Genomic DNA, 26163 nt, shown 5'->3' with positions numbered 1-26163 from the left:
CCAAGAACACGCGTCCTCGTGTCATCAGTACCGCTAATCAAGAAATTGTAACTTCTTTACAACTTCTTGCGCTAATAAACAAATTTCCCCAAAAAGCCTAGTAATGGCTGGACAGAGCAGAGGTTCAACGTATAACAATAAACTTTGCGCAATGAGGTATTAAGACATAAACAGTCTTTTTGCTGTTTTTTTCTTTGTGTTTATCGATCCACTGCTAAATATTACTGTAGATCTAGGATTCTACATGAAAGATAATTCAATTACACTTTGGATAAAACAAAAATGTTCTGTAAAATTTTAGTGGATAAATATATTGGGCACTATATTGGAACGAATGTATTAAAGTGCATGAAAATAAGGTGAGCATTTCCACATACAGTTATTGTTTGGAAAAACACCCAGTGACATGCAAATACAAACACATGGTGGAAAGAATTTTAAGGCAGCTGTTTGTGACAAATGTTTAGTGAAATGTAATGAAAAGAAGCAAGTTCAATTAACAAATGATACTGTTTTATATACCTGATTTACCACCATTCACATCTTTATGCTATTGAGATTATTAATGAACATCTGGGGGCCTATATTGTTTGTTTAAGGAAAACAAAGATGCAAGATAATAGGAACAGAGAAGTATTGGATTTGTACCCGGTAGTGCTAATTAAATAGATAGGTCCCTACCGATAACTAAACATGGCAAAGTGAGTGACGGACAAACTAGTAGCCTACTGCATTAAACTTTGGTGCCTACTTTACTCACATTGACGTTCTCCAGTGTCATTTTAGTTTAATAAAATCACCCCCCCCCCCCCCCACCAACACGCGCGCACATCCAGATGTTGGCCTTCTACTCCCCCTTCATACATTTTCTATATAATATTCACATATAACACCACATACACCGCACATAGCAGTAAGAGGTCTGGATAAGACCCATATAATAAGTCCTCACTTTTATATTTAATTGTGTCAGCATAACAATCAATTAGAAAAGTGTCTCCAAATGCACCCCCTCCCCCTTTAATATAAGCGGTATTTTTCATCACAGGGGGCGTGGTTTTCATGCGATTAAACGCGCGAAAATATATGTGCGTGCTGCGCGAAATTTGAAATAAAGTAAAAACGCTACAATGTTTCTTTTGACCCAGGATACCTCTTAGATTTGTTGATTTAATACTTATGTCGCCTTGGAAACTGATACTGTGTGCGAGAAACGGTAAAACTCCAATTGTTTTGAAAATATTCTAGACCATGAATTTATTACTTTTGACCTTCGGCAAGTTCAACTGCGGACATCGTGTGTTTCTCTTCGGTCTGGTGGCAAATACACACACTGTATGGTAGGTTTGACATGGTTTTAGTGCAAAATGAGGTTTATGTCAAATTTCAGTGTTACGTTGAAGAGACAAGGGGGTTTTAAGTTGGGGTTTAGAAACTGCCTGAATGAATTGAAAAACACAGCAAACACTGATTCAATCAGTGCTGTTTTTGTTGTTGTCATTTTGTTGCGTCAGTGACAACGAAGCTGCTTCCACATTTTCCGCATGCTGAAGGTCCGAAGGACGTGCACTACATGTGCACCAAATTCTGTGCTATTCCGAGCAAAGCATTTTATTTTTTATTGTTTACAAGTAATATATTATTATTATATTATGACTATGTTGTATTTTCACATAAAGCTTGCCAGTACAGAGGATCTGCAGTATCAGAAATCTGGCTGATTCTGTGTCGTTTAATTTTAGGTGGTTATATTACTTGTTGGACAAGCAGTTTTATCATGTCTGTTTTCACAAATTAACAGCAGTTTATAATTCGTTCAAATAATGAAAATGCCATGGATTTATATAACTTTATAAGACTTTTCTGAGGTCAGCAAAACAACAAAATGCTGACCTCAGCCAAAGTCAGCAATTGAATAATATGTTAAGATCATGTTTTATATGGAGTGCTGAAGAACAACTAACATTTAAATTGTCTTTTCTGTCTTAATTAGTAACAGTGAAAAAATGCAGACAATAAAGCTGAAGTTTGTAAAGCACCAGCCTGAAGTCCAAACAAAGAGCAGGTAAGGAGTCTTCTTGAAAAAATGTACATCTTTTTGTTTGTTTTTCATTGCTTTTTCAAGTTGAATTGTTGTCTTTTTTTTCTGCTGAGCAAATAAATAAATAAATAAAGAAATGAAATGAAATAAATAAATAAAAAAATGAAAGAAGTAAAAACTCCAAGAACTCAAGTAGCAAGTAAAAGCTATGTTATAGTAATTAATATAATATGAAGAATCAATCTGTATGCTGTTTTAATGTGCATGCTTTTTTAGTGAACCAGCTAAAGAAAAAGAAATCAATCCTATAAAAAAACAACTGCTGAGTCTGTGGAAATCGTTGAAATATCGGGTTGTGCCAAATAATGTCCAGGATCAAGTGGTTGATAAACTGGGGTCAAAAGATCATGGCCAATCTTGGAACCACCAGGACCAGGTGTTTAATAAACTAGAATCCAGGAACCACCAGGACCAGGTGTTTAATAAACTAGAATCCAGGAACCAGCAGGGCCAGGTGTTTAATAAACTGGAATCAAGGAACCACCAGGGCCAGGTGTTTAATAAACTGGAATCAAGGAACCACCAGGGCCAGGCGTTAAATAAACTGGAATCAAGGAACCACCAGGGCCAGGTGTTTAATAAACTGGAATCAAGGAACCACCAGGGCCAGGTGTTTAATAAACTGGAATCAAGGAACCACCAGGGCCAGGCGTTAAATAAACTGGAATCAAGGAACCACCAGGGCCAGGTGTTTAATAAACTGGAATCAAGGAACCACCAGGGCCAGGCGTTTAATAAACTGCAATCCAGGAGCCACCAGGGCCAGGTGTTTAATAAACTGGAATCAAGGAACCACCAGGGCCAGGTGTTTAATAAACTGGAATCAAGGAACCACCAGGGCCAGGCATTTCACAGCTGTGAGACTACATGTTGTAGTGACAAGGGACAGGTGTTTAATAAACATAAGATGTCATGTTGTACTTGGAGTGACAAGGACCAGGTAGTTAGTAAACATGAGACTGCATGTTGTAATGACAAGGGTCAGCCAGGGACTTGTTTCAAAAGACATCACAGTCCAGTGGTCCATAAAGTAGTTCTGCTGACACAGCCAGGTGGGCTGAAACTGAAGCAGGGTAAAGAAATTGTTACTGTATTATTTTATGAAGTTTGTACTTGTAAAGATGTTTGCCTTGTTGTACTTATTCGATTTTTAAACCAACTATTTTGTTCTAGATTAGATCACTATTCAAAGTAAATATGTGTTGGAACATTGGTGTTTATTTTTACATTTTATATGGTGTTAGCCTAATTGGTTTTGTATATTCACAATATTTATTTCCAGTGAAATTCAAATTTACATGACAAAACAAATTTAATAAAGATGTCATATTAAAGTAAAGTAATATGAACTTTTATTTGAAAATTTTAGAATTCAATCCAGCACCAACAAAGCCTAAGCAGCCACCAATAATCCAAACCTTAGTGAAGCCATTGCTGCACACCACAAAGACTAATCAAACACTGACCACTGCACAAATTGAGAAGGTACCAATACAGCTCAGAAATCAAAATAATGAACAAATTGCCAAGAAACAGCTCCAGAAACCAGAACCACCAGAGAGACAAGAGTACAAGTCTGAACAAAAAGAGCCAGCAGTTTCTGACACAGAGCCTTATGGCCAGTCCAGGTCTCCAGGCATTGACCAGTCCAGGTCTCCAGGCATTGGCCAGTCCAGGTCTCCAGGCATTGGCCAGTCCAGGTCTTCAGGCATTGGCCAGTCAGTCGCTGGTGGGGATGGTATGGAAGACTTAAAACCTGTGCTGTCCTTGAGAATACAGACTGTGGTCTCAGAATCAGGGTCATACATCAGGGGGACTTGGAGTCGAGGGACACCTAACAAGAAACACCAGGTGGTGGTAAGTTGAAGATTATCTTTAAATTGTAATAAGGTATCTTTATTTGAATGCCCATACATTATAACCAAAGGCTCCTAAAAGGAGTGACATTGAGTTTGTTGATAATTCGGTTATTTTCCTTTGAGCTGACTTAATATGCACTGATTTTGGTGAGCCCTTCAACGCACACTAAAATCAGCCTAATTGGGGCATAAGTTAGTTCAACACATGTGCCACATTTCATGGGCACATTTAGGACAAAAAAAGCCAAGATATGTATTTACTTGGTTCACATATTATTTCTAGTGTACATTGTGTGAAAGAGATAAAATGTTAGGGTTATCAATAATAAACTCTACATACTTCCCTCTTGAGAGTTCATCCCCCTTGATAATGTACTCCTCTAGATTGTATATAAGTGATTCAGAAGTGGTAAGAATTGGTAAGGAGTATTGGGTGACATCATATTAATATAACTGCAAGCTTGTGTCAATCTGCTATCTTTTTCTCCTGGCAGATATGTCAGCAGAAGTTCAGTCCTGGCCAGTTTACTCCTCTCAAACTGCCAGACAACTGGGAAGAGGAAACACAGAAAGATGCTCAGAAATCAGAGGTTCAGTCAATTTTTATTTGCTTTTTTTTCAACAGAAATGCAACACCATATAGATTTTATTCATAATTGAAAATAAACTTCACAATGTGTAATTTGCTATTATTTAAAATTGCATGTTCTTTCAGTGACATTTTTATATAAGTTTGTTTTAACATTTGTAGAGAGCTTAAATGTATTATATAATCAACACAGACTGAATTTCTGTGATAATAATAATAATTATTATTATTATTATTATTATTATTATTATTATAATTATTATTATAATTATTATTATTAAACAGTGTTTAACAAATTACTATATGTAAATTTATATAATGTCCAGGACTCAGAAGAAGAAAGTTTGCTTTGTCATGAAACTATTGATACCATACATGTTGAAGATAAAGATCATGAAACTATGGATGCCATACATCTTGAAGATAAAGATCATGAAACTATAGATGCCATACATCTTGAAGATAAAGATCATGAAACTATGGATGCCATACATCTTGAAGATAAAGATCAGGAGTAACTAAATGAGTTTTTAATTTGTAACAATTTTTTTAATATGGTCGAATTTTTCCTTTCTAATTTAATTTATGTATACTGTGTGCGTGTGTGTGTGTGTGTGTGGCAATAAGTAATTAGATTATAAAATTGTGTAACATCTTATTGATTGTATAAATTGAGTACTTCTCGTAACTAGGTATTTATAATATAAAGAAGTATAACAGTTGAAAATAACTAATTTGAAGCTGGTTTACTCTATTTCAGCTTGTGAGTATGATTTTTTTTGTCATCAGAACCTAGTTATTTGTGGTGACAATTGAAGTTAACATTTACACTTGTTGTTTGTTTTCAGTTTCCCTGACCCAATTTCTGAGGAGATATCAGGGGACAACAACAAGCACCAAGACCAACTAAATAGGGAACTTTGTTCAAGTCAGATGTAGGTAGTCGTTTGTTCATAAAATTCTTACATCTTTTGAAGCTAATTAGTTGAAAAATTATGATAATGTGAAAAGTTGATGAAAATTTTTTCTCTTCCCAGGTTCTTTATACATAATAATATTTAGAATATTTTATATCATTTAATGAGAATTATCTGAGATGACTCAAAGTTCTGTGGATTTGGTGTAGAGCAGGGCCAGGGATGAAGGCAGGGTAGTCGTGTGACAAAGAATAAAAGCTATCCACAGATTTTTATGAGTGTTTTCTCAAGCTTTTGTATAATATGTATCAGTTCTGTCTTTTGAACAACAGAATGTTTCCACCATGAATTGCATAACAGTTAGACACTTATAATGCAAAAAAAAGCAAAAAAAAAAAAAAAAGTTAGTTACCATGAACACAAGGGTACTAGTAGTGATGTACTATCAGACAGGATCGATCCATCTCCAAGGGGTTTCTCGATAAATTGCTTAGGCAGCTTAGATGTCAGGCATGCCTAGTGAACCAGCTAAACAATAATTTATTACCCCCTAGCAGCAGCAGTAGACATGACAGTAATCTAAGCTTATTGCAATTTAGCGAGAATCCCCTCGGAGACAGATCGATCCACAGTTAGTACGATAGGGTCTTGGAATGGTCCTTAATATCGACAATATCAGTGGACTGAGGTTAAAGTAAACTGTAGCCCTCTAATTGGTCAGTTATATTAGACTGTCATGAATTATTCCCTTGTGTTTTATTTTGATATTTTGCAACTTTGCATCATGCCACTTAGTTAAGAAGATTGTGCCATATGATGTAACAGTTGGATAGGTTGCAACACGTTATGTGTAACAATACAGTAGGGTAGGGATGTGGATTGTTGAAATGATGTTTTGATATAATGTCAGGGAGGCAGATGTGACTAAGATTTTTACTTATTTAAAAACTGAAAGTTGTCATTCTGTATTATTTGGTGGACAATCAGTAAATAAGTATTGGTGCTTAGTGGAGGATTCTTTTCCTCTTATTGGGCACCATTCTTCATTAGTTAATTTGTGAGGGAATGTGGACCTTTTGTTTAATATATGAAAAAATACACATTGTGTACTGTAAGCCCTGAAGCATATTTGGATTAAAAAGACACATTTGGGTTTGTCTTGCTAGCAGAATTTTTATGGGAATTCTATATATTATAATTACTTATTTCAACCAAAGTGATGATACACCACCACCAACCAAGGGTGCTTTCCCAGAGATTTAGATCGATCTAAAGATTAAGATTTAGATCGACCTAACTCCCTGGGGGCTCACGCTAAATTGCAGTCAGCCGAGCGGGCACCATAGTTAATTACCCCCTTACAGCTTTTAGTAGGCGGGACAGACGCTTAAGCCGGCCAAGCTGACAGTAATCTAGTGAGACTCCCCACAGGGATAGATCGATCTAAAAATCTATGGAAATGGGGTGCAAGAGAAAGACCAAGGAGGCAGTTTTGAGTGACGACACAAAGTGTAGAAGGAAGTCAGTCTATGTCTATTTCTGTGCTAGGTTTATGATTTTGATGGTCTCTTTCAGAACTGCATAACATATTCTTTGCAATCTATTTCCATTTTTATTTGTCATTAATATGTTTCAAAAATACATAAACTAAAACATTTACTGCGTAGTGCAATGCAAAAAAAAGGTATTTCATATATTATAATTATTTATTTCAGTAGAAGTGATGATACACCACCAACAACCAAGAGAAAGACCAAGGAGGCAGTTTTGAGTGACGACACAAAGTGTAGAAGGAAGTCGAAAGGGTCACTTGAACCATTTGACCTTATAGATTGACCTTGAAATATTGCTTTATAATTTTTGGTGCATTAATTGTCATTATAGCTGAAACCCACATCGAATTTTACACTCAACATTTATCTTCAGTTATATTATATATGATTGTTTAATTAATTTTAATCCATCGGCAATTTGCAATGATGTTTTTTTTTTTTGTATCTTTAGGATGCATCCGAGGCTTAAGAAGAACAGATTCAAGACAGTGGCTAAGGATGCCACTGAACAGAACTCAGCTAGTTCACAGATAACACACATCAAATTGGTTGAGTAAGTATTATATCATAGCTTTCAGGCAGCACTTCTGTGCCAGGTGGGCTGTATCCTCCCCAGGGAGGCAACAGTGTCAACACTCTGTCTGTATCAGGGACATAAATGACCAGGCGCCCAATGTAAACTGCACATAATGATACAAAGCTTTTCTTTACTTTTTAAGATTTGAATTTAAAAATTAATTAATGCTGTTTTTATAGTAATGTTTCTTACTAGTCATATTGTCATATGAAAACCCTGCTGTGTTGACCAATTAGAAAACAAGGGCACATATTACCCATCAGTCAGATGGCAACTTATAATCTAGAACAGTTCCTTTATAGTGTAGTGGACAAAAGCAAAAAAAAAAGAAATTTTATATATTATCATTATTTATTTTAGTGGAAGTGATGATACACCACCAACAACCAAGAGAAAGACCAAGGAGGCAGTTTTGAGTGAAGACACAAAGTGTAGAAGGAAGTCAAAAGGGTAGGTTGAACCATTTGATCTTATAGATTGACCTTTAAATATTAGGCTTAGTTCACATGCAATGTCTATTTTGTAATTTCTATTTTCTATTTGCGCTATCTTATGATCACGGTCTGTGCCCTGAATATCCCGCCGCGTAATTACTGGCAGCGCGAGCCAGTTACTTATAGTAACTTATAGTAACTGGCTCGCGCTGCCAGTAATTACGCCGCGGGATATTCAGGCCACAGACCGTGATCATAAGACATACCGCAAATAGAAAATAGAATTTAGAAAATAGACATTGCATGTGAACGAAGCCTTAGTTTATAGTTTTCAGTTCATTAATTCTCAAATATATAGTTGAAACCCACAGAATTTTACACTCAACACTTATCTTCAGTTATATTAGATATAATTATTGTGTAATTAATTTTTATCCATTGGCAATTTGCATTGATGTTTTTTCATCTTTAGGATGCATCCGAGACGTAAGAAGAAAAGATTCAAGACAGTGGCTAAGGATGCCGCTGAACAGAACTCAGCTAGTTCACAGATAACACACATCAAATTGGTTGAGTGAGTATTATCATAGCTTTCAGGCAGCACTACATACGGCAGAGAGTCAAGAGTGTCAACACTGTCTGTATCAGGGCCATCAATGACCAGGCATCCAATGTAAACTGCTCTGAAATGATACAAGAACTTTTCTTTACTATGTAAAATGTGAATTTACAAATTAATTAATGTTGTGCAGTTATCAGACATGCTGAAAATTTTTCAGAATGGCTGGACATTTGGACCGGCAGTAATGAAAAATTTGCTGGATCGAATGAATATTTGTTGGACCTAAAATCACCCTACTCGTTTGAGACAGATACTACCAGTACGATCAGGTAGCTTACTTTGTTTGTGAATGTGATAGGTTTGAAATGGAAGGGAAAAAAACACTTTGGGATTTATATAATTTTATTAGTGAAGTATGTCGAATGATGACTGTAAATTCAAATTTGCGGTTCTTAAAACTCTTGTTGGCTTTGGACCGACCAAGTCCAATTTTCTACCGGTTCCGACAAATTTTCCCGGTCATGACCGATCGGACCAACAGCTTCAGCATGTCTGAGTAATGTTTCTTACTAGTCAGATTGTCATATGAAAACCCTGCTGTGTTGACCAATTAGAAAAAAGGACACATATTACCCATCAGTCAACAAAGTCAGATGGCAGCTTAAGTGATGTTGCAATATTTGATGTTATTATATAGGATATTGACATTCATGTTTTTTATAACACAATAATAAAACTATAATTGGCTTTGGCTTTTGCTCAGAGTGTAAAGTTTTGTAGATCTTAGCCAAATTTTAATGTGGAATTTAGACTAATTCTTTTTTATATAAATGGAATTATAAATTGCAGGTCTAACCATAAGCAACCTAACCAACAGTCTAAGTGTAGCTCGGCATCAACTTCAGCCCCTGGTCTGCAACCTCCTGAGTCTGCTTTTGACTCCACAGTGAACTGCCAGGACTTTGACGGGTAACTAGGACATATGTCAGACCAATATTATTCAGCACCTTTTAACTTTGGCTATAGAATAATACACAGAATACTAACAAATATCAGACTTTCAAAGTAGGAAGTAAATTTTCTCTCAGAATCAATGTGAAATTGAAGGTAAAACTTTTTTAAGTTCATGCTAATTACTAGCAGTTGATTTCTGTACTAGGTGAATGATTTTGACGGTTTCAGAACTGCATAACATTTTCTGCCAAATCTATTTCTATTTTTATATGTTAGTAATATAAAGCACATTTCCTTTATTGGTTATAGCTACTTGAAGTTTTACAAGGAGGCAGCCAGAGAATTAGATGTCAATCCAGACTGCCTGTCCAGCACTATTGCAGACATGTGGCAGAAACTCCCTGAGGATTTTCGTGAAACTATGGTTACCATGGCAATGGTGGAGAACTCTACTGATGACTCCCTGATTAGTGATCTCAGTGATGACTTGAAAGAAGTCACAAGTTCTCTTTTCACTGAACAAGGTTCAGATTATAATATTGTATTTCATATGGATGTCATAGACGACTTTCTTTAACTGACTTCATTTATGTTTGCTCCAACTAAAACCATTTATTTTTCCTTTTTAGTGTCAAGACTTAAAAAACTTAGATTTAGTGTTATTACCTAGTAAATGTTTGTGTTCCATGTGTTTTATTGGTGATGTATTATGTAATTTTTTTTCTACAAAATTCTCCTGAGGTAACCCATATTTTCTCTCTGATTTTAAAACCAACTTTAGATCCTTCTTTCTTGACACTCTCCATAACTCTTTCACAAACTGGGAAAGTTATGCCAATGTTTTTTCAAATTTTGTCATTCCTTTGAGCTCAATTCTTGCACTGACTTCCCAGGTTGCACAGGAGTAAAAAAAGTGTCTAGTTGATTGATGACGGAAATTTGTCAGGAGGTGATAATTAAATCAGATTATTTTTGGCAACACTAATTCATGACATTAGTCTGTTCAAAATGATCAAGATATTATTTATCCTCAAATAAGTTCAGCAAGCCTGTAATTAACATAAGAATTGGAAATACTGGAAACACTTATTATTTCAATTTTTTGGGGTTGCAGAAAATATGATGACATATCCCATGGATGTCATAGACGACTTTCTTGAGAAACAAGAGGAAGCATTGGAAGTCAAGGATTCTCAGGAATCGAAAGGAAAAGTCTCCAGTCTAGACTCCAGCAGTGACTCTCCTGGGGACTGGAACATTCTGAGTCAGGAGGATGACAGCTGCACACTGAACTTTGGTCAAGACTTTGGCATGGATTTTAGTGAGGAATGCTTCTATGACATGATGGGGAGCATGTCTTCTTCACAGCTGGTAAGTGAGCAAAACAGGCTTGTTAGAATTTCAAAGGGCCCTGCACGCCTTCATAATAGGACTTCCAATTTCCAAAGTTTCTATTACTTCAGTTATGGTCTAGGATTGGAGGAGATAGTGGACATAACAAATGCATGGACAGCTGGGTGCATAGACAGACACACAAAAGTGTGGGGATAAATATTGAAAATGTAATAGTACAGAAATGTTTTATCAATGAACTGTTGTCTTTAATTATTTGAGTCTATAAAAACTGTAAATAGATCAAAGTGGTGGCACAATAGTGTGAATTGATAGTGATGGTTGGTCAGAAAACCAAAAGTGCTTGGTGACTGTGGAAAACATTTACTTCATTTAGACAGACCATACCTGCTGCTGAGTTTTTTCTTCTTTTTTATGATTTTCGCCATATATCTTTCCTACATGTTATTGAATGTTTCTTTGAACTTATCATTTTTTATAAAAGTATTTTTAATACATGTTTAAAACTCTTTCACCTTCCATCTTGCCCAGATGTCATGGAATCTGTTTATTTAAATTGGGTCATTTAATGTATGTACATTGTATATGTGCCACATTTGATGTGTATAGTTAATTGGTTTTCTTTGTTTAATTGTCCCAGAGTTTGATTCCTGAATGTAATGAGTTGGCTGTGGGTCCTGGTGAACAGCTCTTGGACTCTCCAACACACTTGGAAGAGCTGCCTGAGGTAGAGATTTCTTTTTAAAACTTGTTTCTAAGGGCTCATTCCCAATGAAACTATTGGTCTACATAGATTGCTCCAGCTTTGAGGGGACTCTTGCTGAATGCAATCATATTAAGAGATTAATTTTTGTGATCTACATAGACTGATAGTTTTTATTGGGAATGAGCCCTAAGTGATTTTTTCTATATTAAGATATCAGACATATTTTGGAATAGTATTTAGAAGACCAGAAATCTGATATCAATCTCTTAAACTTTAAAAGCCTGATGAACTGTTGATTTTTGGAGATAATTGTTTCATACAGAATATTCTTCTTTATCAGGTGCCTGAAGATTGGTCTGGAATCTTTGATTTCCCTGATGATCCACTGTTGTTCTAAACACCTTTTCAGCAGGACTCTTTTGTTGCATTGAAATTTGGCTCATAAGCAGCTTTTGTCCTTTAAAGATTAAGTGCAATTAGGTCAGCAGATGGAAAGAGTTAGAAGAGAAGGAGTTTAAGTATTTATAGGGTGGAATGACAGTTTTACTGGTTTGTATATTTTGATGTAATTTATCTTTTAAATGTATTATTTAAAAATTAGATGACATAAGATCATTTTGTTTGTCTAGATACGAACAACTTGTGAAGGTTGTAATATAAGAAAGTTATAAATGAAGAAATTTGGGTTGAATATGTTGAAATATTTAGTTTTATATTGCAGTAATGATTTTAGTCTTGCTCAAATTAAAGAGTGGTTATAATTATGGATTAAATTGAAAGTAATAAGTTGTCCAACTTAGTATTGCTATAAGAATTGTAGTTCGGAGAAAAGAATGTAGTTTGGATATAATTTATTGGTGCATGCAAAGTATATTTTTAACCATTGTTTGTTGCCAAAGACTCTATTTACACATTTTAAACTGTTTTTTTGTTTTCATAATTAGATATCATTACATAAAATACTATATGTATAAATTTTTTCCTGGAAGTCTACATTTCTAGGAGGGGAGTTAGATTAAAATATCATAAAGATGTGCCAAATCATGTGTAATTATAAGTAATTTGTTCATCAATATAGAGCGACTTCCATGAATCTAGGAAGTATATATCAGAAACTGATTTTAAATCCAAAATTTAGATAATTACTGTTGTTCATCAGGTTTTTGTTGTTCATCAGGTTTTTTTATGTACAGACACAGATGTGTCTGTACATATAGCTGTCACCTCCATCTGCCGTTGCTGTCATCACTGTCGCCATGCACCTTCAATGATAACATGATAAGTGGAAAAACATTTTACCTTTTGTCTTTAAAGTTAGGGAACTGATAAATATTAATTGGCATTTACAGTGTGGGATGAACTCCCATGGCCATGAAGCCAAATGATTATCAAATTTTCTTGTCCATGTTCTTGTCCATGTTATGTATAGAAAATTGGTGATGATTATGCTGTTAATCATGTAATATTGCATCAAAAATGACAAAAAACCTAGCTACTTTGCATTCTGCCACCACAAATGTTGTGAAAAAAAATTTGTTACTTTTTTACCTGATTCTTAGGATTGACATTCAGCTCAAACTAGACAACCAGCCCAATTGGATTATCATTTTTTATTGAATTTATGCAATTGTTTTGTGAAATTTTCATTTTTCTCATTCTGGCATTTTCAAAGTGTGCACTTCAACTCTCATGGGCCTGAAGCCTTACGCTTGTTACACATTTTACTTACATTGGTATTGCCTGTTGTGCATAATTAAAATTTGATGCTGAGTTTGCAGTTAAGCATGATGTATTATTGCATCAGAATCAACAGTAGCTTATTTTGTGTATTATTATTTTCTGCTTTTTGTTTGTATATATGACAGCTTTGCTGCCTTGTTTTTTTTATGATGTTTTGTTTTGTTTTTAGATTTGGTTTTGGATATTTGTTTTTAAGCAAATTGTTCCTTTTTTAAAGACAAGTTCACTAAAATGTAACCATTTTACTCTTAGAGATTTACATTATACATTTTAGAATAGGTTACAACAAGCAGTTGTAGTGCAGTGCACAGACTTTGCTGTTGAGCACAACTTTTTGATACTTTATACTTATGTCTTTCAGTTCTTTTCTTAAGATTTGGTGTGCTATTGAGGACATGTTTCCTTTTTAGACTGAACTTTACCTTTTTTACGCCTTAAAGACGTAACATTTTGCATTTTAGAGTAGATTTTGGGTAAAAGAAGTTTTGCACTGCAGTGACTATTTGCCATGTGTCATGTCCAAGTTAAATGAGAATTGGAGGGCGTCATTATTAGACAGTTCCAACATTTACTTGGCGGAGAAAGATTATGTAAATGTGGTAATGAGGTACAAAATCTCACCTTTGTCATATTATTTACAGGAAGTTTACTGTTTTTACAAGGGACCAATGTATAAGATTTCCCTTGGACTTTGTCTTGAGAAATTGCGTACCTGTACTGGGATATAAGGATTAAGAAAATAGAGACTGGTTTGTGGGTTGATCTGGATTGGTGAATATATTTAAACATGCATTTCATTTGTATTAAAAATGTTGATGTTTTGAAATAAAAAAAAGTTGGCATTTCTTCATGAACTTTGAGGGCTCATTTCTATTCCTGACAACTTACTGTATTTATAGCTGTGATCACCTTCAGAACACAAAAACATGTCCACCTATAGTAATGGAATTGATTAATGATCAAAATGTACAACATCTTTTAAATTAATAGAAGGGTGATTCTGATTAACTGATCTATCATTTTACACTCCCATGCAAGATGCACACACGCACACACATTTAATACATGTGTATGAATTCAAATTTTCATGTAGTTCAGAATATCTAATTTACAGATTATTGAGAGGGACTGGAGAACGCTTTAAAGAACAACACAGATTTATTTCTTTACTGCATGTCACTGTGCAATAGATATTCAATATCTCAGTCAAGTTCTAGATTTATTGTGATACCAGTATGTGTGCATATTGACATATTGACATTTGTGATAACTTGGATGAAAAACTTAAACTAAGAAAAAGTTAAAGGACCAATTAAAAATAATATGAACAATAACTCATAAGCAAACTGCTTAGCAAAATTAGCATGAATGTGACTGCATATAGATATATGTTAAGAATTATTACCATCTGTCTTACTTATTTCTATTATTAATGTTTTAAGGTATATATTCAGTCTTCTTTACTAAGATTCTTCGACTAGGGAGAAAATGTTCAGTGGTATGTACAGTTTAGCTCATCATTCACACTACTGAGATGAGGTGAGTCAAGCTGTGTTATTATTTTACAAAAAAAGATTTCTCTAATGTTACAAGCGGCTAAAAAAAAATGGCATTGATTTTACGGAAAAAAGTATTTCATTTGTATTATTCACTGTCATGTAGGATCTGTGTAGATTTATATATTCTGTTATGAATAATGTGAACATACTGCATATTTGAACGTCTATCGGTTAAATAATTTCACTTATGTGGTTTACATATTCGTGGTGTGCGTGGGTATGTGTGGGAGTGCATGTTTTAAGTGAGTTGTATAAATGGAATAGTACAAGTACATCAGATGTGAATGCATGTATATCCATGTTGCAATTTATATTATGTTTGTTTATCAAAATGGATAATGGATAATCTTAAAATAATGTCAATGAACTGTAGAGGCCTCCAGGATGTTAAAAAGAGGAAAGACGTGTTCAAATTCTTGAGAGAAAAACAATTTGATATTTATTGCCTTCAAGACACACATTTCTCAGAGAAAGATTATGCATATGTAAGAAGTCAGTGGGGCTATGAATGTTTTATAAGTCCTGGTAGGACTGACTCGAGAGGTGTCGCAGTTCTTTTAAACAACAAAATAGAATATAAAGTACAAAGTGTGCAAACTGATAATATCGGTAATTTTATTTCGTTAAGAATGAATATTGAAAAAAATTTTGAGGTGAATCTTGTAAATATTTACGGACCAAATAGTGACTCTCCAAATTTCTTCTCTAAGCTTGCATCAGATTTAGAGAATTATGACACGGATTTTAATATAATATGCGGAGATTGGAATATGACTCAAGATGTTAACTTAGACACATTTAACTATTCAGATAATGTAAATAATCCCAGGGCCAGAGAAGCTATGCATGATTTGAAAAGTAAACATAACCTAGTTGATCCATGGAGAATAAAAAATCATAATACTAAACGATATACATGGTTTAGGAGAAATCCTACCAAAAAAGCAAGATTAGACTATTTTCTTATAACTAGAGAGATCATGAACTTGGTACAAAAGGCAGAGATAAATCCTGGATATAGAACAGATCATGCTTATATTTCATTAGAGGTGCAAATAAATGAACAGACAAAAGGAGCAGGCTTTTGGAGGTTTAATAACTCGGTCTTGAAAGATTTGGAATATGTCAAAAAGGTAAAACAAGTAATAGAGGAAACAAAAAAGGATTATGCCCTTCTACCATATAATTTGGATGCCATTAATAGCATCTCGGAGATGGAATTATGTTTTTCTTGTGATGATGCAATGTTTTTAGAAATGTTATTAATGAACATTAGAGGTATGACTATTTCCTACTGTTCTAAAAAGAAAAGAGAATCATCGAAAATTAAAAAATCTATAGAAAATCAAATAAAAATCATACAAGAGTTAACAGATTTCGATCATAGTGAAACGTTGATGGAAGTGAAGAGTGATTTACAATTACAACTGGAAGAAATAAGAAAAAATGAACTGAAAGGACTTTTATTACGTAGTAGATCAAAATGGATTGAAGATGGAGAAAAGGCAACAAAATATTTCTGTAGTTTAGAAAAGAGAAATTATATAAATAAAAACATACGTAAATTGATAAACACAGATGGACAGGAAATAAATGATCAGAAATTAATATTAGGAGAAATCGAAACTTTCTACACAGATTTATATCGATCACAGGATGATAATCTAGACGATGTTAACTTGTATGAAATGTTTCAAGATTTAAATATTCCAACATTAAGGGATAACCAAAGGCAAGCTTTAGATGAAGATATAACACTAGATGATATACATAAATCTCTCCATAAAATGAGTAATGATAAGTCACCAGGCCCTGATGGGTTTACAGCTGAATTTTTTAAGTTCTTCTGGAATGACATTAGATTTTTTCTATACAGGTCTTATTTGCATAGCTTTGATATAGGTCATCTGTCAATATCACAAAAACAAGGGATAATATCTATACTACCCAAAGGGGATAAGCCCAGGGAATACCTCAGGAACTGGCGACCAATTTCCCTGCTTAATATAACATATAAAATACTGACAGGAGTCTTAGCAAATAAAATCAAAACAGTCTTAGATGATTTGATACACGAAAACCAAAAAGGATTTATTTCAGGAAGATATATTGGTGAGAATACTATACTACTTTATGATATTTTGCAGTTTACAGAAGAAAATAATATCCCAGGGATGGTTTTATTGGTTGATTTTCAAAAGGCATTCGATTCTGTTTCATGGAAATTTCTTTTTAAAACACTAGACTTCTTTAATTTTGGGCCAAAATACAAAAAGTGGATAGAGCTGATTTTTAATGGATTTGAACTTTGTGTTATTCAAAATGGAATATTTAGTAAATTTTTTAACATAGGACGTGGCTGCCGCCAGGGTGACCCAATCTCACCGTACTTGTTTTTGTTGTGTGCTGAAATCATGGGTATAATGATTCGGAATCAGGCGGATATAAAAGGTATTGATCTAGGGGATGAATCATACAAAATTATGCAATATGCTGATGATACGGTTATATTATTGGATGGCAATGAAAATTCGCTAAAGTCATGTTTAAATATTATACAGCAGTACTCAAAGTTTTCTGGCCTTATGCCAAATATTGAGAAGACACAGTGTATTTGGATTGGAAGTAAAATAAACAATTCAGAAAAACTATGTCCAGAATATAATATATCCTGGACTTCAGAACCTTTCACTGTTCTTGGAGTTGTCTTTAGTCTAAACTTAAAAGATATGATTACTTTAAATTATAAGGGCAAAATCGAAGAAATAAAGAAACTCATTTCATATTGGTCTAAGCGCATGCTTACAGTGATAGGGAGAATTAAAGTAGTTAAAACAATATTAATCCCCAAACTCATCCATTATTTTCTAAGTTTGCCCAATCCATCAGCTGAAATTATTAAATCCTTAGAAAAGCTATTTTTCAAATTCATTTGGAACAATAAAAATGACAGGGTATCAAGGAATACGGATGTGCAAGATTATTGTCATGGGGGACTGAAAATGCCACATTTATCTTTCTTACTAAAATCTATGAAAATTACATGGTTTAGAAGATTGTTGGAAGGTGACTCCTCTTGGAAAAAATTAGTTTTAAAGTCAATGATGCCAAACTTTTGTGAGACCTTTTTAGTGTATGGAAACTGGAATCTAAAAGAATTTGCAAATAATAATAATAATAATTTTTGGAAAGATGCTCTTATGGCATTGTATGAATTTAAAACAATTATCGATGATGATTTAAATGTATGTTCTCAGAACCCTTTATGGTTGAATTTCAGGATTAGAATTGAAAATAAACCTATTTTGTATAAAACGTGGATAAGGAAAAGGATAATGGTCATTCAGGATTTGATAAAGGAAGATGGAAACTTTCTATCCTATGACGAATTCTGTATTAAATACAACTTCAGACCGGCCTTTACAATTTTTATGGGTTTAAGAAATGCTATTTTGAGTGAATGGACTATTAATTCTATCATAAACTCTTTGCAACAACTGCCTTCTCAACCAATATTATTTTACTGGCTGAATAAAAGTAAGAAAGGAGCAAAAGAATTTTACAATGTTTTTTTATCAACAACTCAATCGAAATTGTCAAGTGAATATAAATGGGAAAGAGATCTTAATTTCACAGCAGATAACGAACTATGGAAAAAATATTATTCATCTTTTTTCTTTGTCACAATTGATGTAAAGCTAAGATGGTTCCATTATAGACTTATTCATCGGATATTGAGTACAAATTGCTATCTAAAAAAAATTAGGTTGGTAAATGAGGACAAATGTGACTTTTGTAATGTAGAGATAGAGTCATTGCTCCATCTTTTTGTAGCATGTGATTATGTTAATACCTTCTGGACATCTTTTTGTGGATGGATAAGTGAATTACATCAATTCAATATAGATCTTAGTCCAGTAGATATTATTTTTGGAAAAATTGGGAAAAAGTATAAACTGCTAAATCTGTTTATTGCATTAGCAAGATTACATATTTATAAACAAAAAATGAGAAAGAATCTGCCATGCCTGGATAGTTTGAAATTTGAAATACAATATTATTGCAATGTAGAAAAACAAATTTCTCAGAGAAATAATTGTCTTCAGAAATTTGAAAAAAAGTGGGGGCTATATTTGAATCACATAACTTTTGAAATATAATTAATACATGTATATTAATGACTTGTTACTATATGAATGAATGAGTGAGTGAAAGGTGTCCTATGTCTTGTCCATGTCAATATGTGTTTATATATAAACCCACTTTATAGAGGTGCTGTGATGTTTTTGTTTTTGCTGATTTAAATACTGAAAGAAAAGTATACGTAATTCATATTAGTTTTAATCATTATTCTTCCTTCCTGCACACTCACTTTGAACAAATCTGTTTTGTATACCTTTATATAGATATTTATTGATTGCTATGATTTATTGATTTCAAAAATACTAGACTTCATTAACCTGACTTTCTTGTTTATAAAATACTTAAGATTTGTAAGAGGAGGTACAATACTCTAGGACATAGAAATTTGCATATTGTCTCATTAATATTTCAGGATTTAATGTAAAAATTGTTATGTTCAATGGCATTCCTCTGTAAAATGGGTAATAAAAACAATAAAAAAAAAAAAAAAGTATGTGTGCATATTTCACCATGGTCATGTGCTTGCTCTGCACCCCCCCCCCCTCCCTGTCCACACTTCTAACACAGTGGTAAATACAGAGTTAACCATCCTCTTTTCTCAACAGAAAATCAGCAAGGATTATAAGCCAGAAAAGTTGAATCAAGTATCTTTAAAAATAAATAATTTCTCACCTGAATGATACGCAGTAACTGACAGGCCCGTAACTAGGGGGGGGGGGGTTTCGGGGGGTTCGAAAGAACCGCCCCTTTTGCTGGGAAAAGGTCCACTCTGGGTAAAATTTGATCTAGGTACATGAAGTTTTTATGGGAAAAGGTCCACTTTTTCAAAAAACGAACCCCCCTTTTGAAATTGCTGGCTACGGGCCTGCAGTTTACCCAAGAAGTTATAACTTCTTGGTTTACCAGATTAACACGCCTCCTATTGCTTCCAACGCACTGATATTATCATCAGATTTTCTGTATTTTACTCAACGCCAGGAGTTATGTTAACCTGATCAACTGATTTCATTCAGCGAGATTATTCGCCGAGATGGAACGATCTTGGACAAACAATATATTATTTGTCCAAACTGTGACTGAAAACACTGGCTGCAAGACCTGGGTCTTGCCAAGATGTACTTACCACTTTTTTTATTTCATTTTATTATTATTATTATTTATTTTTTTTTTTTGACGTTGGGCAGTTATACTATTGGATAAGTATTTTTACTTATGATATAGTTAACCAATATTTTTAAATATTTCATTTTTTTTTCTCTCATTTAAATATTTCAGTGTTAGTCTTACTCTTTCCCCCAAAGTTGTGATAATTTTAGAAAATGTATATCACGCACGTTTACTCTATGTCCATATCAATGACAGTGGACAATTACATTGATTACAGCAGCCTTTTTTATTTTAGATAATTTCCGCTGATACTAGGAATGAGTGGCCACAAGCGGCCACTACCCTTGGCACGGGCTTGCGTGACGCGGTTTCGGACAACGGGACTACTCACGAAGATTTAACAGACAACGGAACAACTTGCGTGATATTTATTACAACAAGGAAGTGAAGTATATAGGCCCTATATATACTTCCTTGATTACACCTCTACAATGACGACACACCACAATGAACCTACCACAACCACATGTATTTTCCACTGAAATCAAGGCGGTTAATTAGAACTTGAATTTGGATTATCTGCACACTTCCTAATCATGTCGTGAACAGCGTTAATGGCTGGAAAAGCGAAAAGTTTCAAATGACCAGTCGTACTTTATAAAAAAAAGTAATTTTAATTCAGTTAAAAAAAACATTAAACGAGTTGCCTCATTTGGATGTTGTTGAGCTTTATCCTACATGTTAGCGTAAATAAATCATCGTCATTTTGACCAACAGCCGTGTTAAACTTTTGACCCAGTGTACTGGGACTGTGTTACCTTAGTAATAGTGCTCTGGTCCCTTTGACATTTCACTGCTCGTGAAAATTACTGGTGTTTGTCATCAAGATTCCTCATATTAACAGGGGTGGGGAACTTTTGATTTCAACTAATGACAGTGTTACTACATGTATTTACCTTGCTGAGGTGGAGACAGCATGAAAAATAAACAACTCGTGCGTCAGTCACTCTGTATTGCGTACAAATGCCAGTGATGTTTGAATTATATCTGGTATCTGGCCATCTCTATCCTGTGGACAAAATGGTTTTTGGACCAAACGATAAAAACTGACTGTTATATTGAGCTTTTATAAACATAGTCACGTGGTAATATATATATATATATATATTGATAATCATATATATTGGTCCTAGCACTTTTTTGCAAGAAAGGACAAGACTTCATTTAATTAAGACGAAAGCTACCTAATGCTGGAAGGTTATTTAATAATAAAATGAATTTTTTTTCATTGTGATTGTGATCCGTAAGTGAACGTAGATCTGTTTCAAAAGACATTTTTCTAAATACCTTTAGTACGTGGCATTTGAACCGATCAGACACTCATATACAGTGGCGGATTTAGGGTGTGTGTGTCAGGGGGATCCTGCCCCCCCCCCCCCCTTCGGTTTCTAAAAAATTGAGAATTTTGACTAGCTGAATTATAGCTCTAAACCCTACCAGATGGCACCGTACACCCTCCAAAACACCATTTTTTCGGGGCCCGCTTGACCTCCGAGGCCTGTGATTCATGAAAAACCTACCGGGCCCCCTTCAAATAATCCTGGATCCCCCCTGTATTGGACTAACTGGTTTCTTCTATATCAGTCAGCGTATTTAATAATGTACAAATTAAATTACCCGAGTGTTAATTGGCATTGGGAAAGTAAAATAACTTCGGTCAATTAAAAACAGTTCAAAGGAATACTGATTAACACTTTGAGGAGGAATCTCAAAACAACGTTTCTGCTTCTCTGTACTGTCTCAATGTAAACTGCTGTATGAGTCCCTGTCGTGTAGTGACTGCATGCCACTGCACCCTTTTTATATATTCATGATAAAATCAGTAACGGGTCGTTTGTTCACTGTGATTTTATCATTCATCTTTGGATGTATTATATTGTTAGAGTGACTAAATGTAGGATATATTATCTAAAGAAGACATTGTGTTTGCAAGTAAGCGTCGGCAATACAGTGACAGTGTTTCCATGCAGTGGCGCAAGTACAGTAGCAATGTTACTTGGGAGTATTGGATGTTTTAGTATACAGTATGTCGCTAAAATCAACAAACAACTGAATTGTTAATCTGGGGGATATCTCACATTCCGAGGATGGGATTATACATTTAAAACTACTTTTAAACAGACTCCTTGTTTATCAGGAACAAGCTTCGACTTATCTGGTGGTTGCGATTAGATGTTGAATTTATTGGAAAATTGATAACCACCTTGATATATGTGCATCCATGCAAATTATAGGAGTTCTCTGCAAAAACACGGGAAACTGTTCTTAACACGTAATAGTTCATGTACAGCAAAGGCCTCGAACGTTTTTCTCGTTTCCGGCCTCTGTTAACTAACATCTTGGACCCATAACTCATATATTAGGTCCAAGCAAACAGGAAGGGAATCTGCTAAAAATTTTGATTTCAGTGGATGGGGATTTAGATTAAAGAAATTTTCTTTTGACATTATTACAAAGAAAAAGTAAGAACGACGCAAGGAGACTATTTCAATGTTTTTCAGTAGATAAAGGAACGCCAATGTCACCAAGGCAATGTGCACATCAAAAAGACTAATTATTTTGACATTGGGAGCTGACTTTACCCCCGGCCTGACAACGCTGCGTTAGGCAAGTCATATACCTTATCTCATTATAACCTACGAGTATTTTTGGAACATTGCAAAGGAAAAGTGATTTTGTACAAATGCACTTGTGTAACATCGTTATCTTCATATACATTGTATAAAAGCTCTAACATAAATCTCTCTTGGTACTGCTTGGAAGATAATGCACTGGCTTTGACTATCCAACTAGGACCAAAACAAATGCCAATGGCGAGGCTAAAGGCACGAGTGATCATCTACTCCTTGATGTCCAGTTAGATAACATATGGACGTTCCGACAGATTTGGGGGTGTTTAGAGAAAAAATTCACGACCTTTGACAGAAAGACTGAGCTGAAAGGCTTGTTATATCCGTGACTTGAGAGACAACAGGTGCCAGCAGAGATTTGAGCATGGGCACAACTTAGGTTAATATTTCGAGAAAAGAAATACCCAACAAAAAGTTTCCAAGCGGTTTGGGATCTTGAAATTCTCACAGAAAAATTATTAACATTAGAGTATTTAAGAGCACCCAGACACCATGGAATTGGGCTACGAGGTATCGATGATTACTATACAGGCGGTCCTGATAATATTGATCGGGTTTGGAAACATTTTGGTCATTGCTGCATATTTTCGAAGCGAAAAGTTGCAGACCACGACGAACTGGTTTGTAGTTCAGCTGGCCGCCGCTGACTTGCTGGTCGCACTGGGGATGCCTCTACAAATTGCCATGTTTATCCGAGACGATGTTGTCCAAGATCTACACGTGTGTATTATCCGCTATAGTTTGCCCATGAGCTCGATAACCGGTTCGGTACTTTGTCTTCTAGCTATAAGCGTGGACAGATATGTCTCAGTTATCTACCCGTTTTACTACAAGAGCGTGAACGTTCTGACAGCCAAAACTAAAGGACTCGGTGTTGTCTTCGTTTGGGTGCCCTCTGCATTTGTGATCGTTACGGTTCACTTTTTCGGGTTTGATGACAGGCGACCGGGAGACGTGGGGAAGAAGGAATGCGACTTACAGTATGTTCTGAAGCCAGACTTCATCAAATATATTGTACTGCCAGTGTTCATCGTGCTATCTCTAGCTATAATAGCGTTATATTCAAGAGTTTTCCACTTGGCTGGAAGGCACGCAGCGGCAATAGCTTCTCTCACGGAGCATCTGTCAGTAGTAAGTAACTCTCGACTGAAAAATAACCCACGGCAAATTCACAGGAAAAACATGAAGATTTTGAAAACAGCTGTGATCGTTTTAGGGATGTTTTTTCTGTGCATGGTACCTTTCTTTGTCGTTACGGGAATCCAGGTATACACGGACCAAATATTCTCCAAAACTTGGATGACCATACGAATGTACACTACAGTGCTATTAGTTTTGAACAGTGCCCTGAACCCAATTATTTACGCATGTCGTTTACAGAACTTTCGTAGAGAATTTCAGAAAATTCTTCGCTTGAATCGCAACGTGAACGCTGCCTCACCTCGTTCTATACGACGACTGGAGAGCGAATTAGGAAGTAGTGTTACTGTAAACATAGATGTGAGATGTAACTCTCAACCCGCTGTACGGCACCACATTTACTCTAAGACAATAAGTGGCTTTTAACTGACTTGGATTTCAGGAAGAGTGGAGTAAGCCATTCTCTATTTTACAAACGACACGTATAAAAAAAGCCAACGGCAGGCAGTGTTAATTGTCAGTTGGTAGAGTTAAGTTCACAGTAACTAGCACATCACATCTCAGTGCGTGCAGTAGTGCTACAAGGACAGCCACTTCACAAACACTTCAAAGACTGGGTTCTCATATCTACATTGACCTAACAGGATCGATCCATCTCCGAGGGGTTTCTCACTTAATTACAATTAACTTAAGATGCTTAGATGGCTGTCACGCCTACTGAAGCTGCTTGGGGGTAATTTTAATTAAAATATCGTTACAGAAGTAATGGCTATCAATATGGAATTATATATATATTATAGCTCTCTTTATTCACTGTTTAAAATTAATAGGTAGCTAAGATATGGTGTAGATATGGTTTTAAATGAAGTAGAATGCCATACATTTTGCAAATGTGATAATCTGCTTTTTGTACTACTGGGTAGTAAGAGAGAGAGACAAGAGTGGGCGAAATTCATAATTCATTTGTGATGGCGCTTTAACAAGTCGTTTAAGGAACGGTAAAGGTGGATTTAGAATGAAAATCTAAGGTACCAAGCACATCACATCTCAGTGCGTGCAGTAGTGCCCATTAGCGCGGAAAGCAAATCTTGCGAATGTGCAGGAAGAACCATTTTTTTGTTTTTTGTGCAGTACCTTGCACTTTATTTTAAAACAGAATATATAACTTATTCATTATAATAAATACTTGAATTTGAAGAGATACGGTGAGATTGAAGTAATCTTGTCGGATCATTTTTTATTATCTTCTATTTCTACAACCTACATTATATATTTCTATAACAATTACGTTTTTTTTTTAATTTACGCCGTTTCACGAAAGAAAACTTTAAATGACTTCTAAAATGACCAAAATTATTAATAAGGTTTAAAAAATTAAATAATTCATTGCGTTACCGAGAAAAATTATGAATAAATGCCAGTAGTTGAATGCTGAAGTCAATATTTAAGCGCCAGCTGTAGACCAGTGGGGAGGGCATGGATACCCGCTGTAATGCATGTCCGTAGGACATTAAGTCCTGGGTTCTCCGTTACTAGAAATGCACGTTCTGGGACATCACTTCATGGGACTAGAAGTCCTCCGGACAACTGTTACTTATTATTGTAAGTCCTGCAGAGAGAAATCGATGTCCTAGTCGGACATATTTTCCCACCTGAACTATATATATATATACCTTTAAAACTGAAATATTCCATATTAAATATCAAGTCTGTATATGAATTGATATCCCCAGATATTGCTTTGTGTGTCTATTGTTGGTGAAGAATATGTAATTTATCAAGTATTGAATGAAATTATGTTAATTATCAATTATATGTAGACAGCCTTTATTCGGTTAAATATTTTTTCAAATAAACGAATTCCCAACCCATCTAAATTAAATAAATGATATAGAGAAAGAAAGAAAGAAGAACCAAAAATTACAAAATTATATTAAAATTTTATTAAATTACTAATGTTTTTTATCAAATCAAATCATATCACTCTACAAATAATTTAAAAATTGTGTCATTCTCTGCCACTTTTAAGATAATTCCCTCCACAATACGCAACATGTAGGCGATGTATTTGGTTTGGCCGCGCACCTCGTATGGACCAGCTATAGTTCACGGTTCTTGTCACCTTTACGGTCTGATGTCCGCGTTCTTTTTCAGCACCTTGGTGCTCATTGAGATTGTC

At 34.8% G+C, this 26163-nt stretch overlaps 2 protein-coding genes across 2 annotated transcripts; both read left to right on the top strand.

Annotated features, from left to right (window-relative positions):
* Positions 1 to 1289: 1289 nt before the first annotated feature.
* Positions 1290 to 14193, top strand: LOC106179231 (uncharacterized). Its single transcript, XM_087013807.1, has 16 exons — positions 1290 to 1340; positions 1994 to 2065; positions 2318 to 3174; positions 3471 to 3958; positions 4455 to 4550; positions 4876 to 5063; positions 5398 to 5484; positions 7182 to 7271; positions 7471 to 7572; positions 7957 to 8046; positions 8503 to 8604; positions 9442 to 9561; positions 9856 to 10070; positions 10661 to 10917; positions 11540 to 11626; positions 11946 to 14193. The coding sequence occupies exons 2-16, from the start codon at positions 2007 to 2009 to the stop codon at positions 12000 to 12002; spliced, it is 2895 nt and encodes a 964-aa protein (XP_086869933.1). The 5' UTR covers positions 1290 to 1340; positions 1994 to 2006; the 3' UTR covers positions 12003 to 14193.
* Positions 14194 to 22106: 7913 nt separating this feature from the next.
* LOC106179237 (beta-2 adrenergic receptor) lies at positions 22107 to 25653 on the top strand. The gene has a single exon (XM_013562777.2). The coding sequence runs from the start codon at positions 23337 to 23339 to the stop codon at positions 24408 to 24410; it is 1074 nt and encodes a 357-aa protein (XP_013418231.2). The 5' UTR covers positions 22107 to 23336; the 3' UTR covers positions 24411 to 25653.
* Positions 25654 to 26163: the final 510 nt, after the last annotated feature.

This window comes from Lingula anatina, chromosome 5 (assembly GCF_051362555.1).
Source record: "Lingula anatina isolate TDL-2025a chromosome 5, LinAna3.0, whole genome shotgun sequence".
Taxonomy (NCBI): Eukaryota; Metazoa; Brachiopoda; class Lingulata; order Lingulida; family Lingulidae; genus Lingula; species Lingula anatina.
This window is presented reverse-complemented; position numbering and strand designations above follow the sequence as displayed.